At 40.1% G+C, this 16,395-nt stretch overlaps 2 protein-coding genes across 14 annotated transcripts in view; one reads left to right on the plus strand and one right to left on the minus strand.

Moving 5' to 3' along the window:
- ASPH (aspartate beta-hydroxylase) overlaps positions 1-13,366 on the plus strand; it is a 208,930-nt gene extending 195,564 nt beyond the window's left edge. For all 13 annotated transcript variants that reach the window (XM_070221499.1, XM_023648544.2, XM_070221503.1 and 10 more), the window contains one exon: positions 10,439-13,366. In XM_070221499.1, the coding sequence (XP_070077600.1) occupies positions 10,439-10,589 (151 nt within the window). In that variant the 3' untranslated portion in view covers positions 10,590-13,366. The remainder of the gene's footprint in view (positions 1-10,438) is intronic.
- The window catches only part of CLVS1 (clavesin 1), a 176,855-nt gene continuing 172,766 nt past the window's right edge, over positions 12,307-16,395 (minus strand). The window contains exon 6 of the mRNA XM_001496222.7: positions 12,307-14,430. Within this exon, the coding sequence (XP_001496272.1) occupies positions 14,343-14,430 (88 nt within the window). The 3' untranslated portion in view covers positions 12,307-14,342. The remainder of the gene's footprint in view (positions 14,431-16,395) is intronic.

Raw genomic sequence — 16,395 nt, forward strand, 5'->3', positions numbered from 1 at the left:
GATTGTTGTACGGATTAGATGAAATAATGCATACCAGGCTCTTAGCCCAGTCCTAGCATGAGTCGGGACGTGGTGAATGTTAGGGCCCCTTCTCCCCCTGCCTTTTCCTGTCCTAATCCTATTATTCCCTTCACCTGGAGTGCCCTTCTTTTCACCCAACCAGAATAAACCTATTACTATGATCCAGTTTAGTTTCATAAAAAGGAACCTCTCTTCTGACTTCTCAGAGTGTGTATAGTATATATTCTCAGTAATCCTGTTCTTTATCTTCCATTGCTTTTTATTAATTAGTATATGTGAGCTTAATTTGACTGAGCTGTAAGCTCCTAGAGAGCAGAAACCAAGTTGTTGTGTTCTCATGTATTTCTCATGGTCCTTAGTAGAGGTCTGATGGAAGGGAGTGTTGAGAGGACCGTGCAGTTGTTCATGTGGTTGTTGCAAACACCTGCCTGCCCTGGGTGTGGAGCAGCAGCATAGAGTGCTGTGGGAGAGTCAGAGATGAATCCAGCAGGGGCCTTCCCCTACTGGACATGCCCAATCAGAGAGAGAACACAAGCTCGAATGTCATGAATCATAAGAGAGAGAGAGAGAAAAAAGGCTGCAGTGGGGCAATAAGCAGGGAGCTCATTTGCCACTGAGGTTTAGGAATCTTGACAGTAGTGATTTTTAAAGATAGGAAGGATTTGGACATTGAAAGCTGGGAGAGAAGGGCATTCCAGGCTGAAGGAACAGCATCTGCAAAGGCACAAATGTGGCCAAAATTGCAGGCCACGTATGAGGAATATTGAATGATTTCAGCAACCAAGACTGTAGGATACTGTTAAAAGGTAAACTGATGCACATTAAAATTTTCAAGAGTTTTTGTGAGCCACACCAGTTCGAATCAGGCAGCGTCAAACCAAAGACAATTAGGAGCACAACAGGAGCTAGGGGCAAGGTTTTTATAGAGAAGATGCTGAAGCAAAGCAAAAAAATTATTTGACTGGTTATAGCATCAGTGGTTGCCTTATTTGGGAAAGCCTGACCGGCTCTTTGTGATTCATTATTCTTAAGTTTCCGTTTCTCAGATTTGAGTGCATTGATTCTGGCTCAGATTTTGGTTTGCTTATGTAGGCTCCCAAGGTATTGGAGCCACCTCAGTCTAATGGCCTCCTTGTTTAAATACTTTAACAGTGCATATAGAATAAGGTTGGAAAGTAAAAGAGTGGATGAGAAGCTAAATCATACCAAACTAATGGGATCAGACTTTTTTTAGAAAGTTGTTTTGGAAGCCATGGGTAAATCCTATGAGGGCAGATGGAAAGAAGAGTTAGTAGACTGTCACAGTGGCCCACCCATGGAGAGCTAGAATTGGGATGCTGGAAAGAAAGGGAGAATGAAGAGCAGAGGCAAGAGAGATTATGAAGACTGACCGAAGTGCATCTTAAGTGTGGGTGGTATGAGGGAGGGGAAGTCCAAGATGACTGGGCAGTTTCCATTTTGGTCAGTAGGAGGGTGTTGATGCTTTAGCAAATATTGAGAACTAGGGAAGCATGAGACAAGTTCAGGGGAATGGACAATGAGTTCAGTGTTTGTGTATATTTTATTTTAGGTGCTATTGGAACTCAGTAGTGGAAATACTGGTTTTGGCTAGAAATATGTGGAGCTCAGGAGAGAAGTCAAGTCTAGACATAAAGGTGTGAGAGGCAGACTTAGCAGGAGGTTCTAGAAGAAGCTTGAGAATCCATGGACACATCTACATTTAGGAGGCAGAAGAGAAAGGAGAACCAAGAAGGAGATGAGGCAGCAGAGGGCAGAGTTGGGAGGACCATGGGGAGGAATCAGAGACGGCTGCACAGGGAGAGCTTTCTTCCAAGATGGAATGGATCTTGTCAAGCCTTTGGGAACTCAGTTTTGGTCTGCAGGGTCTCTCTGCTAAGGGGAAGATGAGCAGGAACATGGCGGGGGACCCAGGGGACACACAGAGGAGGTAGGGGCATGCTGGGGAAGGCAAAGATGGACAAGGCCAACTCCTGGAAGATCAAGTAAGAAGCATGGGGCAGCAAAGATGGAGAAGAGCACAAGCCTCATTCCTGAGTGCTGTAACCTTAGGGTTTTGAACTTGTTTCTTCTCTCTGTCTCTGTCTCCCTTCCCTCTCTCCCTCCCACTCTCTATTTATTTATTTTTTTAAATCTCTTATCTGTTCTGCTTGTAGATACTTGGAAAGAATCTCTAGATAAAAATTCACTTAGGGACAGGCAGGGAGAGGAAAACGTATGGAACTGATCCCAGTCATCAGAGGCCTGAGGCGATGAGAAGTGCAGGGTGACAGAATGGGTGGGGCAGTCAAGAAGGAGAGCAGGTGGATGGTGCCAGAGCTTAAACCAGAAGCCAGGGAGGGCTCTCAAGGCAGAAGTGATGCAGGGAGACCTGCCCCAGTAGCACAGCCACAGGCGCATCCCCACCCTGGGCTCCTAGCAAACACCTGGTGCCCGTGCTTGACAGTGGAAATGATGACTGCCAGCCTCTGCCCTCAAGTTTAAAACATGATGAGGTTAACGTCTTCACCTGCTGAAGGAGGGAAGGGTTTAAGCCTCAGTTTTGCAACTCACTTGGAGAGTGATCTTGGATAAGAACATTAACTTGGCAGCCCCTCAGTTTCCACTGTGCTGGATGCAACCTACGTCACCTGACAGTCAATACCTGCTGATGACAATAATTTTCAGATGGTGTATTTTGCGCAGGGATTATTGAAAAGTACTTGCCACCCACCTACCTGTGGTTGAGGCAGGGAGGCAATTTTGTAGAGTATGAACTGCTTCAAGTTCCCTCATCCCTGAAGAGCAGGTAAGCGTCAGTGCCTTTCCGCCTCATCGTGATTGCTGGTCAGCATCCTTCTCCATGGCCCTCCTATTGCACCTGCTTTATGTTGCGTCACATTCTTATCCTTAGTAATCCTTAACTCAAGGCTGATTGTGTCAGGCTAAGCACTTCATTACAAAACTAGTGTTTTTCATAAAAGAAATGGGTCAATTAAAGTACTATGTAATGCTTATAGTGAAAATAGCTAGATATCTGAATAGCAGTCTGTTCATAAACTCTAAGGACAGAAAGGCTGTAATATGAAGTCTGGAAGTTTCATGCTGTTATTGTGGAAGTACTGTTAGTGTGGAAAGAGAAGCACAAACACCAAGAAATCCAGCTTCCTGTGCTAGGCAACAGGAAGCAATTTTCCAGAGCTGCTCAACTTCCAAAAGAGTAGGTTACTTGTAGCAATTTGTGCGTTGTAGTTCTCAGGTAATAACAATCACGTTGCTGTTTCTCCAGCGCTGTGCGATTCCCACTAGCGTGCATATTGTTAAATATTCCATCACTGCAAACATAGCACAGCTCTTTTTATCTGAAGATGAGCTTGCAAATAAGCAGCCTTCCTTTACTATAAAGAAAATGGGCATTTGAAATTAATATATGCTTTCCAATTACAAAACTGATGCATGTTCCTTATACATAATTTGTAAAACACAGAGAAATGCAATGAAAAAGTAAGTATTATTTTTGATCTCAGTACTCAGATGTTGCCCAGATGCTTCTCAGTGCCTATATATGTATGTTCATGATGATGATGATGATGATGATGGTGATGATGGTGATGATGGTGATGATGGTGATGATGGTGATGATGATGGTGAAGAAGAACACAGTGATAATATATATTGTGCTTACTATGTGCAAAGCACAGTTGTCAGCACTCTACATACATTAACTCATTAACCCTCACACCAGTGGTATGGGATTATTAAAATCTTTATTTTATAGCCGAGGAGACTGAGATATAAAGATGCTAAGTAACTTCCCCAAGGTCACTCAGCTTAGTAAGTGTTGGATGTTTGTATGTTTCCTAGGGCTGCCAAATTGCTACAAACGGGATGACTTGAAACGCCAGAAATGTATTCTCTTGTAGCTTTGGAGGCCAGAAGTCTGAATCAGGCATCAGGAGCGTGGGTTTCTTCTAGCGCTCTGAGGGAAAATCCGTCCCTGGCTCTCTCCTGGCTTCTGGTGGCTGCCGGCATTCCTTGGCTTTCTTGGCTGCTAGATGCATCAGTCAATTTCTGCCTCTGTCGTCACATCCCCTTTTCCCTGCCTTCTCCCTTCTCTTTTATAAGGGTACTTATCACTGGATTTAGGGCCCAACCTAATCCAGGATGATCTCATCTCAAGATCTTTAAATTAGTTACAACTGTGAAGACCCTTTTTCCAAATAAAGTTACACCCGCAGGTTCAAAGTGGACATACTTTTTGGGGGGCCACCATTCAATCCACTAAAATATTGGAACCAAGCTTTGCTCCCAGGCAGTCTGGCTTGAAAGTCTGTGCTCCTAGTCTCAATCCCATAGCCCTGCTATGTATAGGTTTTTGGGCTTTTGGAGTTTTGTTGTCGTTACCAAAATTAGGATCATGCTATACAGTACTTATAAGGTGATCGCTTTAAAGGCTAGCTTTCATTTCCAGACAACAGGGTATCAAGTAGAGAAAGCAACTGGGGAGTGTCCATCCCTGGGCCGTTTGTGTCACCCCTGACAGGCCATGCTATGTGGTCTGTAAGGTGAGCTCCTTAACAATCTTGATCCAGAGCTGAGAGCACTTGAGTCAGTGGATAAACATGCCACTGGCAAGTAGGAATTAGTTGTTACGTGGAGTGGCTGACTTGTGTGAGCTTTGGATGATCCCAGAGAGGAATTCTTTCTTCCATTCTCTAAGAGGTCCTCTGAAATATCCTGGAACCGGGCTCAGGGAAAGAAGGGTGACCGTGTGCTCTCCTGGAGACCCAGCATTATTGCCTGCGAATTGCCAGCCTGAACTGTTGGACAAGACCAGCACGTAGCCAGGAAAGTGTGCATTGGCTTTAATGTCAGCATCAGGCTGAAGAGATGACCTGGCAGTGTCATTTAATTCCTCTCTATGTTGCTCTAGAAATAATGGCCTTTTCCCACATACCTCAAGTATTTTAACTTTTTTTTTTCATTAATCTCTTAAGTTTCCAATTAGGAAGATTGTGCGGAAGGCGTGATAAAATATTAACAGTCAGAGAGAGACTTAGTTTTTTAAATCCACCATGAATTGTTCATAGCCAATATTTTTCTTTCCTTAAAGTGCCCAAGAAGATAAGGTAAATTTTAAAATTTTCTAATCACATCGTGAAAGCTGTGAATTACCAAATCACTTAGAACCAAATGTTTTCATCCCTTCTTCCATCATTTTTTGCTCGTTTCCCTGAAATCATAGATCTTCTGTTTCACAAAATCTACCCATCTTCCATCCAAATTGTAATGTGACCTTATTCACGAGTCACCATTCAAGCCTGCCCATCTGTGTCTGTAGGACAAAAATGGCATTTTTAACTGGATGGAATGTGTTTTTGAAGGTTCGTTATTGAGTAGTAACATTTTATCCTGTTTCGTCTTTCACTTAAGCAATTTGGTGAATTAAAAACATCAGTAAAGTTTCTTAACCCCTGTTCTGGTTAGCATGGTGTGCTCATGGCTGTTCGTAAACACAGATACATATCTACATTGCTACAGGGAATGGCACTTCCCACATGGAAAAGCGACTGTGTCCAAACGTTTGTTCGTTGAACTGATTCTTGTTAATTTGGAAAGGTAGGATCCATTTTCTTCCTATGGCAGTAATAAATGATGTGGAGTTCCTGGACCAGCCCCCAAAAGCTTCTTAACTCGTGATCCTTCTTAATAGGCCTCTAGAACCAGTGACTATTTATAATAATGTTTCTATGGGAAAATGCATCCCCAGTTTTTACTTTAGATTTTAACGTTATGTCTCTTCATAAAAGCAAATTAGGAGCACTGAAGTCACGTGACCTGGGTTCAAATCCCAGCTTTATAACTTGAATACTGGCTGTGTAACTTTAGACAGCTTGCATAACCTCTCTAAGCCTTGATTTCCTCATCAGTAAAATGGGAAGAATGAGAACACAGGTATCCTAGCTTCAAGAAAAATGCTTTGTCCAGATTGATGGATATACAGTGTGAGAGAGGGAGAGAATGTGTGTGTGTGTGTATATTTCTGTCTGTGTGTGTTAGGAGGAGAGAGAGCAGAGGAAGTGGTAATAACGCAGTTTTACATTGCAATTCATGTACGTGCCAGGATTTCTAAGGCAGTTAGAACTGAGGGATCTCAATAGATCAGAATTAGTAAGAACTGTGTTAAGTAGCCGTCTTCCAAACTCTTTGACCCTCATCTGCATTCAACTCAGGCTGTTTAATGCCCTACAGGCCACCTCAGCATGGCAGCTGCAGGCGCCAAGAACAGCCCCTAGAAGAGTGATCTTGAGCCAGAAGTTTGGGCTGTGATGAAGCAAGTCTCGTGACTTTCTGCTTCTTCCACAGAATCACTCTGTCAGTGCAGACATCTGAACTTGCTTCCACGGGGTTCCTTCCCTGGAAAGTTAGAACTGTGTCATTTGCCTACCTCAGAACGTTTAGCAAAGATCACTGAGATATGATCTGTAAAGTTTTGAGGTGGAAAACTATAAGCACCTAATATCATTACTTAGCATTCTTAGTATTGATGGTAATTCTATGACAAAATTATAGCTACTAGGTATGTGCTGCCACCATTATATCATTATCGCTAATTACAGTTATAATAATTTGAGGAATTATATAGTATTGCTTTATCTTGTGACCAGATATTCTTGTATCTGTTGGCAAACCAGAGAGAGGTATTCTTCTCATCATGGTAGAAAATTCTAAAATTCAGTGGAGGTGGCTATCCAGGGATGGACCTCCAATCCTGCTTTTCTAAACCCACAAAGACTGTGTGAGAACCTTCAGGAAGCTTCTTTCAAAGGTTGCCTTGAAAATCTTTTCTCCAGAGAGCTCTTCCCATGTCAATACTTGAGCATAACTTAATCATATTTGGTGGAGCGCTGCTCCCAAAGCAAGTGGTCTGAAAGCTATTTCCTTGCATTATGATGAGTCTTTGTTTTTCCTTCGGAAGAGAGCTAAAGACCTTTGACATCTTTATGTTCTGTCTCTTTTTGTTGTGTAAAACCCTTGTCGTTTCCCAGGCAGGCCATATATTTCTAGTTTAACCCCACGTCACTTCATTCTGCACGTCTCTTGGATAGGGTTTTATTGTCCTTCCCTTTCCCCTTTGTAGTTAATGAGGGCTGCATTTTTAGTCATTCTAGCTCTGATAAGTGACTGAAAGACTCCATTTTTTAAATATTCAGAAGGAATCTACTGAGAATCTATATTAAGTAACTGAGTGTCTTTGCTGTTTTCTGGGAAAACGTATGAAAGAGTATGGAAGGGCAGACATAAGTCTAAGAGGACATACTTCTCCGTGATTTTTATTGCCCTAAAGAAAGTGAACCCTTTGGAATACCTCCTAGATTGTTTGTTAAAAAAATTGTTTGATCAATGGACCATATTTGACTTAAAATATCTAAAAAGCTACAAAGCAGCGGTAACAAGTTTCAGTCTTCCGGGCACTGGTGTTCCGTGAATGAGCCAGTGTGTTCCAGCACTCAAAGCGTTTTCCAGTTTACAGTAAATTTAAGTTAATGAATGGAATGCTCAAGATTTTTCTCCCATAAAGCACTTCCTAAATCTTTGGCTTTCTGATGCCTACCAAAATCTAGTGAAAAATGTCATTTTGTGCAATCTAGAATGTTCTATTTAGTTATTTGAATTACTTCTTGTATTTTAAATAGGTCCCAGGTTCCCTGCCACTCAAAAAACATTGAGAATCACTTGTCAACGCAGCACAAAATATTTCAGATTCTCTTAAAGATTTTTGATATCTCACTCCCTGGGAAGTTTGTAATTTTCTCAAATGAAGACAAATTCATAGGGAGTGATGCTAAGGCAATTTTTGGTAACATTATACCACTTCCCAACCTTATGTCCTCTTTGACATTTTTCCTATTTTTTTGGCATTTTCTTTCCTCCTGGGTTTAAATTCTCTGCCATTAATTGAATATCTACTATGTGCCGACCATATGCTAATCCTCACATCAGCTATGCAGATGTAGATACAAAAGTTGAAATATGCTAAGAAACTCATTCTCAGTTGCATAGTCAGTGGCAGAGCCAAGAGGGTTAAATCTGCTTCCCTTGAGAGACCGTGACTTTTCTGTCGCACTGTGGGCCTTCTCTCACCCTTTCTCTTCCACCACATGCTCCCCTTTGCCTCTCTCTTGTTTTCATATTTAGTTGTGGTAAGGTACACATAACATAAATTTACCATCCTAACTATTTTTAAATGTGCATACAATTTAGTGGCATTAAGTATATTCATATTGTGCTATCATCACCACATTCCATCCACAGAACGCTTTTCATCTTGTAAAACTGAAACTCTCTACCCACTGAACAACTCCCCATCATTCTACTTTCTATCTCTATGAATTTGACTACTATATGTATACCGCATATACGTGAAATCATATAATCTTTGTCCTTTCGTGACTTGGCTTATTTCACTTAACATAATGTCCTAAAGGTTTATCCATGTTGTAGCATGTGTCAGAATTTCCTTCTTCTTTAAGACTGAGTAATACTCCATTGTATGTATATATCACATTTTGTTTATTCATTCATCTATCAGTGGACACTGGGTTGCTTCCACCTTTTGGCTGTTGTGACTCATGCTGTGAACATGGCTATCCTGCTTTTCCCCTTTGAGTGCACTTTGCCCCACCCGTAATCTTCTGCCTATACTGTAGGCTTGTCAGTGATACCCATCACATTGCTTAGTCCCACACATAACACTATGATCTGGAAAATAACCACCTATCTGTATAAGCTATGGACCATATGTCATTTTTTTTTTCTTTTGTTGGCTTTGCCTTTCTTTTCAAGTTTGGTTTTGCATGGTAATGAATACATATTCTGTCATTTGCTCCTGAGTGTATATATTTCTGTCCTGTGTTACACTTGACTAGAACTCTTTGAACCTTCAGGGAATTGTGTCAAACAGCCAAGCAACACACACTTACTGAATGCAAGGCATTAGGCTAAGTGTGTGAGAAAGCACACAAGGTTGGGGGGCGCAGCAGAATTGATGTTTGGTTCCCAACTTCAAGTAGCTCTTAACTTGCAAGTTTTCATTTCCTTTATCAGTTACGTTAAATAATTTGGAAACGTTATTGTTAGATTCATTCTGTATATCTGGGACAAGTTTTTCCCACCCCTCCCAGACATTAACAATGACTGGAGATATTTTGGGTTGTCATAACTGGTGGCGGATGCTGCTAGCATCTTGTGGGTGGAGGCCAGAGATGCTGCTAAACATCTTACAGAGCACAGGACAGTCCCCTACAACAAAGAATTGCCTTGCCCAAAATGTCAGTAGGGCCAAGGTTGAGAAACCCTGCAGTATGTCATATTACTTAATTTAATATTGTTAACCACACTGCTAAAAAGACACAAATCATTTTCCTAAGGAAAATTTCCTTATGAAAATACAGTAACTTGAAATCAAGCTAGCATTTTCCATCCTATGATTTTAATTATTTGCTAATCCAGGATATAAAATTTCAAATGTTTGAGTGGAATTTTAATATCTAAAGAAAATTTCCTAGTAAAAATTTCATTTTAAAAACATAGCTTAGCATTTGGTATATTGGCAATTAATACCTATTTGAAAAAAAGAAAGACCATTAGCATAGTTAATAAACTTTCTTTGGATTTGAAAAGCATTGTGTAATTGCCCCTGCATATTTCTCTCTGAACTGCTGTGTTTAGACTAACACTATATTTAGATCTCAGCTCCTATACAAATATCTTATGAAGTAGCGCTATTAGCCCTAAAGGATATTGTGCACCATTGATTTAAAATATTCCATGGATGACCCTCTTGCATAGCAGATATAAAGAAGTATAAACAATGTACCCTTCCATAAAGAGACTTTCTTTATGGAACGTTCTTCCATAAAATGGAACTTTAACAAATGGAATGAGTTGAAAAGAGAATCACGTGGAGGTGCTGCAACACCATGCCACATATCCTATGGGGCATAGAGACGCCCGAGAGCCGGTCGCTATCTGTAGGTCTAAACCAGTCTCTGAAGCACCAGGGAGAATACCACGGAGTCATTGACTGGCACGTGACCCTGGGCATGAGCCGCTGGGGCACACATTCAAATGCGTGCCTGACTAAACAAGCCTTGCCTAGGTTTGTACCAAGAATAAGTGTGCCCTGATCACCAGTCCCCTGCCCTTTGTACACTGTCAGTGCTGAGTGTTGAAAATTGATGTTCGTGGTGAGAATCTTGTAATTCTTTCTTCATCACCCAGGAAAAGCATAAATCCTGACTTGGTGTTCCAGTTATCTGGTCATATTGCAAAGGTGGTCATGAAAGTGCCTTCCTGGACGTGGACGTGAATCGATCTCGGGCATCTGAATCACAGAATCTGTGTCTTTCTGTTCCAGGACGTGGGAAGAAGGCAAGGTGCTCATCTTTGACGACTCCTTTGAGCATGAGGTCTGGCAGGATGCCGCGTCTTTCCGGCTGATCTTCATCGTGGATGTGTGGCACCCAGAGCTGACGCCCCATCAGAGACGCAGCCTACCTGCAATTTAGTATGTCTGCAGGCTTGGAACACACTGGAGAGAGGCTGCCTTTCTGGGTCTGTCTCCTTGGGTGCGGGGATAGAAGTTTGAACACCAAGGCCTTTAATTCCCTTGATTTGCAGCCTGAAAAATTCTAAACCTCTTCGTAGGGTTAGAAGACACAAAAGGGAAGATTTGCCTCACTGCAATTCATTTAGAAAGTACCCTGCTATATTTCATCCCATGACAACACCGATCTGATGCCTATATTTCAGGAGAATACAGGATAGCTTCTACCTTGCCAGCCAAAGAGTTTTTTCCACTTAGAATAGGCCTACATCAGTGTACAATGAGAATATTTGTAGAAACTGTAAATGGATTGCTTTCGTTTGTAATTTTTCTATACAGTTATATTTTTCTAGGGTGGCTAGATGATTTTGTCATCGCATACCACTACTTTTTTGTTGATTTTAATGGCAAGCTGTGTAAATGCTTTACTTCAGACTGTTTAATGATAACTTTCCTGGTGAGCTCATATTCCTTCTTCTGATTCTTTTTAGTAAAAGACACTCGTATGAAAAGAGAAGTTTGATTTTCCTAATACAAAGGAGAAAGATGTAATCATGCCAATGTCTGTGAACTGTACTGGCCCCTGCCCAGTGAGTCTGCTTGCTTGTTTATCTTCCTTGAGAGCTGGTGTCTTAATTTCTTTCCCGGCTGTGTGAATGATGGAGCTATCAAAATCGTTATTTCTTTCTAAGAGGAACTTTTCACACTGAAAAAGGACATGGAATCATTTTATATTGAGTTATAAAAATGCCACATGTAAATTTTTTAAATGCCAAGTATTAGGGCTTGAAAAGAAAAAAGTAAAATTTCTCCAGGTAAAAATTTTTTTCTCGGGATCAGGTAGATAGGTGGGTGCTAGGACCATCTGGCTCCTGGCCTCTTTGCCGTCCGTGAGATGGGGCTGGAATCCAGAGCATCTTTGCCTGTTGTAGATCTATGTGAGTGACGAAGTCCTTGAGAGGATTCCCATCACAGTTTTGTAAAAACATGCAGGTTGGCAGAGTGGAAGAGCAAGAATGCCAGGATCTTTGTCGTGGGTGTAGGATGTCAAGGTTGCATTCCTCTTTGAGTTCAGAAGACTTTTATGGCTCCCTGGCTTGAGAAACTTCTACCACTTAAACATCACTTTGAAATAGTAATTGTTACCCATAGCTTTGCTTTAATATCACCCACAGTATAGAAATAACAGCTGAAAAATGATCTTGCACTCTCATTTCAAAGATGATCGTCATTAATTTAGTAGAGTATTAATGCATGAATTTTTTTGTTTTTTAAATCAAAGCTAACTAGAAACTTTAGCTTGAAGAATGTAACAATATTCGTGCACTGAATTTTAAGCCAATATGAACAAAAATGCTGAAGAAACGACACACAGGTTACCAAATTTCATTCACAGGTAGAAAAACACTTGTGCTTTCTTTTCCATCTAAGGACAAAGGAGGATACTTTCTTTATCTCATTTAAAAAACAGTTCTTTAAAATTGAGATGAACCCTTTTCGCCTGTCCTTAAGGATATTAGCTTCCAGTAGAAGAGTTTGCAAAATATTTGTCTTATTGCCTTCTATCTTGCCAATGTTCAAAAATCTCACTAAAATAGGTGAAGCAGCATGTGAGGAAAAATATCAAAATTAATTACCAAAGTCCAGAAGAAAAAGCAAACTCTTGAAAAATAAAAAAGTATTTGTGTCCTTCAGTATTTATTGAACAGAGGAAATGACTGACAAAGGACAATACAATCCAATGCTCATGTAGTAACATTCATGTCACTTACTGAATTTGGTTTTTGTATGTATATTGCATACACATAAAGAAGTTCAAAGTATAAATTGTCATTGTTGAACCATCCTTTTACATTCATTTAATAAAATCATGGAATAGAGTGAAAACTAGCTCTTAACTTAGTAATTACGATATGGTATTTGCAATCAGGTCACTACAGTAAGATTCTAAATATCTCCAATTGAAAAGCCAGAATTGTTATTACTGTTGCAAAGTATTGGCAAGAACTGACTCCAATAGCATTTTAAATACTTGGATCACACAACTATTTTATAAATCCAAGTAATAAAATGGACTTTCTAATTCACTTTAATTCTTCATCTCACTTCCCTATGTCATGGTATATAAGAAAAGTGTTTCACTCACTGCATTGGTAGAATTATTTCAATGTTATTATTTTGTTGTTTGAAATGTCTATACAAAATGAATAGGTTGTATTTATACTGTAATGCAATTGGTTGAGAAATATTTTTAATTTCAATTTTATTTCAAGAGTGGAATACAAAAATTACTTCTGTATTATTCTCTACCAGTAGAAAAAAAATTAAAACACTAGATCCATTGAGAGAGATGTAATAAATGGTTAAGATTAGTAATATCTGTTGAGGGTGAATATGGCCAGCTTAATCACCTCTTTCCTTTGAATTTTTTTGCTAACAAATTAACCCTCCCAAATGCTTAAAGTGTGAAATCATATTTTACTGCCCATTATCAACTAAAATATTTTTTATTTGACATTGAGCACCAACTCGTCATACATGAATGCCCATGTCATGCAGGTGACTGGAAGAATAAAAGATATCTGAAAACATAAAACTGGTTTTGGGAAACATGGCACAAGAAAGATATCATATCCTATGATATCTGTTTATTTTTATCTAATTTCCTTTGAATGGATAGTTGGGGACTCCATTTCTAAGGAGAATAGACAAAGAAATAAAATGATCTTTGGCATTTCATCCTGCATTCCTAGTATTCTCTTATTTTCAGTACTTGCATATTTAGCCATCCCTAAAGGTCTTCCTCAGTGATTGGATACCTATCCTCTCAGCAACAGCCAGGCCCTTGCTCCTCACCTTTACTGGTTGCAGGAGGGTGGGGGGTTAAATGCTTTAGTAGCACTTTTCTTTGCTGTAGTGACCTAAGTGAGGCAACTTGAATGGATTCATTAATCAATGACATGTGTCTTCAAAGGGACCCCCCCCATCTGCAGACACACACTGCCTGTGGGAAGTCACATTGCTAAGAGAAATAATCATATTTCAAATTATGTGTCTTCTTTTAAAGTCAGCTCATGATAATCAGCTGGTGGCCTGACAAAAGATGTGACATCAAAATCATTTATGCAGGATGTCAAAGTAAGAAAACTCTGCCAGTAGCCAGACCTACAAGATCATGCTCTTAGACTGAACAATTCAATGCTGGTGATGAGGTCAAAGAAAATAATTCAATAAGAATGGAAATTAGTGGAGATACTGTTGTCTCAGGGCTTTGTACTACCTTAAACTTGACAGTTGGGTCTGCATGATTTAATTCTGATGTATCTACTTGGAAATGCACTTAATCTTAAACTGCAAAAACTAGAGGGGGTCTCTGTGTGATGCCTCAAAGAAATCCTTGTCCTAGTGCAGTGTGTGCATCAAATTTGGTTTTTCTTTTTTCAATCCATTTAATACTGTAAATATAGGGGAAGAGGAATCATGTTTACATAACTGCCTTGCTTCATCCTCAAATCCACTCTGTGAAAAAAAAACGCATCTCTCGAGTCTCTTCAACTTTGGCTGCTCATACCAATGGCTGGTGACAGTCATTACTGAGTGGCAGGAGTGGAGGGCCTTGTGTTCTTGCGTCTGTGGGGTCAGTTGCGCGTGTGCCTCCTGGGTGGCTGGTACTACTGAAGGCTGGCGATCTGCAGGAGCATGGATGACTCAGGATTCAGTCCAGAGCCAGGAGTGGCTGAGTGTTCTCATTCTCTCCCTTTTCCTCGTGTTTCAGGGTCCCTGCTTCTACCACAGACTGAGATCTAATAATGGGGGAAGGAAAAAGATAGGATTACAAACAATTCGTGGTGGCAACAATTTTGGAAACTTTGATGGCGTTCAGATTTTATGTTCCCTTATTAATCAAGACACTCAAAATAACTGTATAATTTCCCCTCTTTTGTATCTGTTTTCCTTGCTTTTGTGTCTTCTACACCACATTTTTATGGGGAGAGGCATCTTGGAATCTTCTTCGCAGACATCTCTTCTATTGGTAAAGGGAGCATGTGTGCTAGCCATGACTCTGCCCCAATGCCTAAACACTCTGTGGATCATGAGACGTACAACGTCAAATTGTGTTGGATTGTTAATGTTTCAAAATGCTTTTTAGAGCCTTTGTTTCTCAAGGTCATAGGAAACAATCATGCAAGATGTTAAGACCATGAGCTTTGGAATCAGATGGTAAATGTAGAGTCTACCCCTTACTGGCTGAGGAGCCTCCAGGGAGTTCTTAAAATTCTCTGGATATTTATGTTCTCACCTGTAAAGTAGAACTATTACCTACCTCCCACAGTTGTTGATAAAGACAAAAACTAATAATATACGTAAAGTATTTGACATGTAATTGTAGTTAAAATTTACAGAGCACTCTTTTATCACCATTATTGCAATAATATCAGTGATCTTTAGTTTCTGATGTGTCCTTTCATATTGGGGTAAAACTGACTTCTTTCCTGAGTTTATAACACGGATTGAAACATTATTTTCCAGCTTACAGAGAAGGTTATCAGAGTGATGCATGCAGTGGACATTCTATAAATGTTATTACTAAAAAAATAAAAATCATTCAAAACATTAAGAAAATAGTTGAATTAGTTTATTCAAATAAGCAAAATTTACATATATGTGATGTAAATGGTAACTGAGGAGGCCTGAGTTATGCAAACCCTCCCCAGTCCAAAAGTTTTCAGGACTCTTCCATGACTGGCTCCTCTGTACCCCTGGGGTATCATGCCAGATAACAGTGTCTCTGTCTACCTGAGCCAAACAGTTTATGCTAACAACGTGATTTATAGTGAATGCCTCTTTTTGTATGCCTGGGCTTTGGGTCACACTGTGTCAGTTTGACCTCTTGTGGCAGGGGGAGGTGGAGGGGTGGAGCAGAAGACTGAATAGCTAAGGTCAGTCACACACACGCTGCATGCCTATGTTACTGACCCCCGTCCCCAACAAAAACCCTGGCCACCAAGGCATGGGTGAGTTTCCCTATTTGGCAACACTTGCACATTTTGTCACACAGCATTGCTGAAAGAATTAAGCTCTGTCCATGTGACTCCACTGGGAGGACAACTGGAACTTGTAACTGTCCAGTGTTCTGGACTCCCCCAGTGTACTTTTTCCTTTGCTGATTTTAATCTGTATTCTTTTGCTGCAAGAAACCATAACTGTGAGCATAACAGCTTTTCTGGGTCCAGTGACCCCCTTCCAGCAAATTATCAAACCTGGGTGGTCTTGAGGATCACAAGTGCCATATATAATAACACTAATATTCGTTATGTATACACTTAGTATTGATGTAAGTTCTTTACATGTATTAACATTTCATTTTCACAACCCTAAGGAATGGTGCTATTATTGTCTCCCTTTTATAGATGGGAAAAAACTAAGGGACAAAAAAAAATCAAGTAGCATAGGAAAGGAACACATACAGAGAGTGGAGAAAAAGACAGGTTTATCACCATCACACACTACTGCTGGGTGTACCTAAGACTGCACAGCTGTTTAGCTGAAGTATTTAGTATTCCTTCCACTCACTGTAAAAATAATTTTCTGCTTAAGATTCTTATCTTCATTGAGGATATGTGTATGCCATAGAAAGCATAAAATAAAGAAATCAAGAAACAAATCAGTACAATTGTCTCAAAACAATGGGTTTCTACTTTAAATATCAATCCAGTCAAAGAGTGCAACTTTAGGTACCTAGCTCAACCTTCGAAAGTGAAATGCAT

The sequence above is a fragment of the Equus caballus genome, chromosome 9 (assembly GCF_041296265.1).
Source record: "Equus caballus isolate H_3958 breed thoroughbred chromosome 9, TB-T2T, whole genome shotgun sequence".
Lineage (NCBI taxonomy): Eukaryota > Metazoa > Chordata > Mammalia > Perissodactyla > Equidae > Equus > Equus caballus.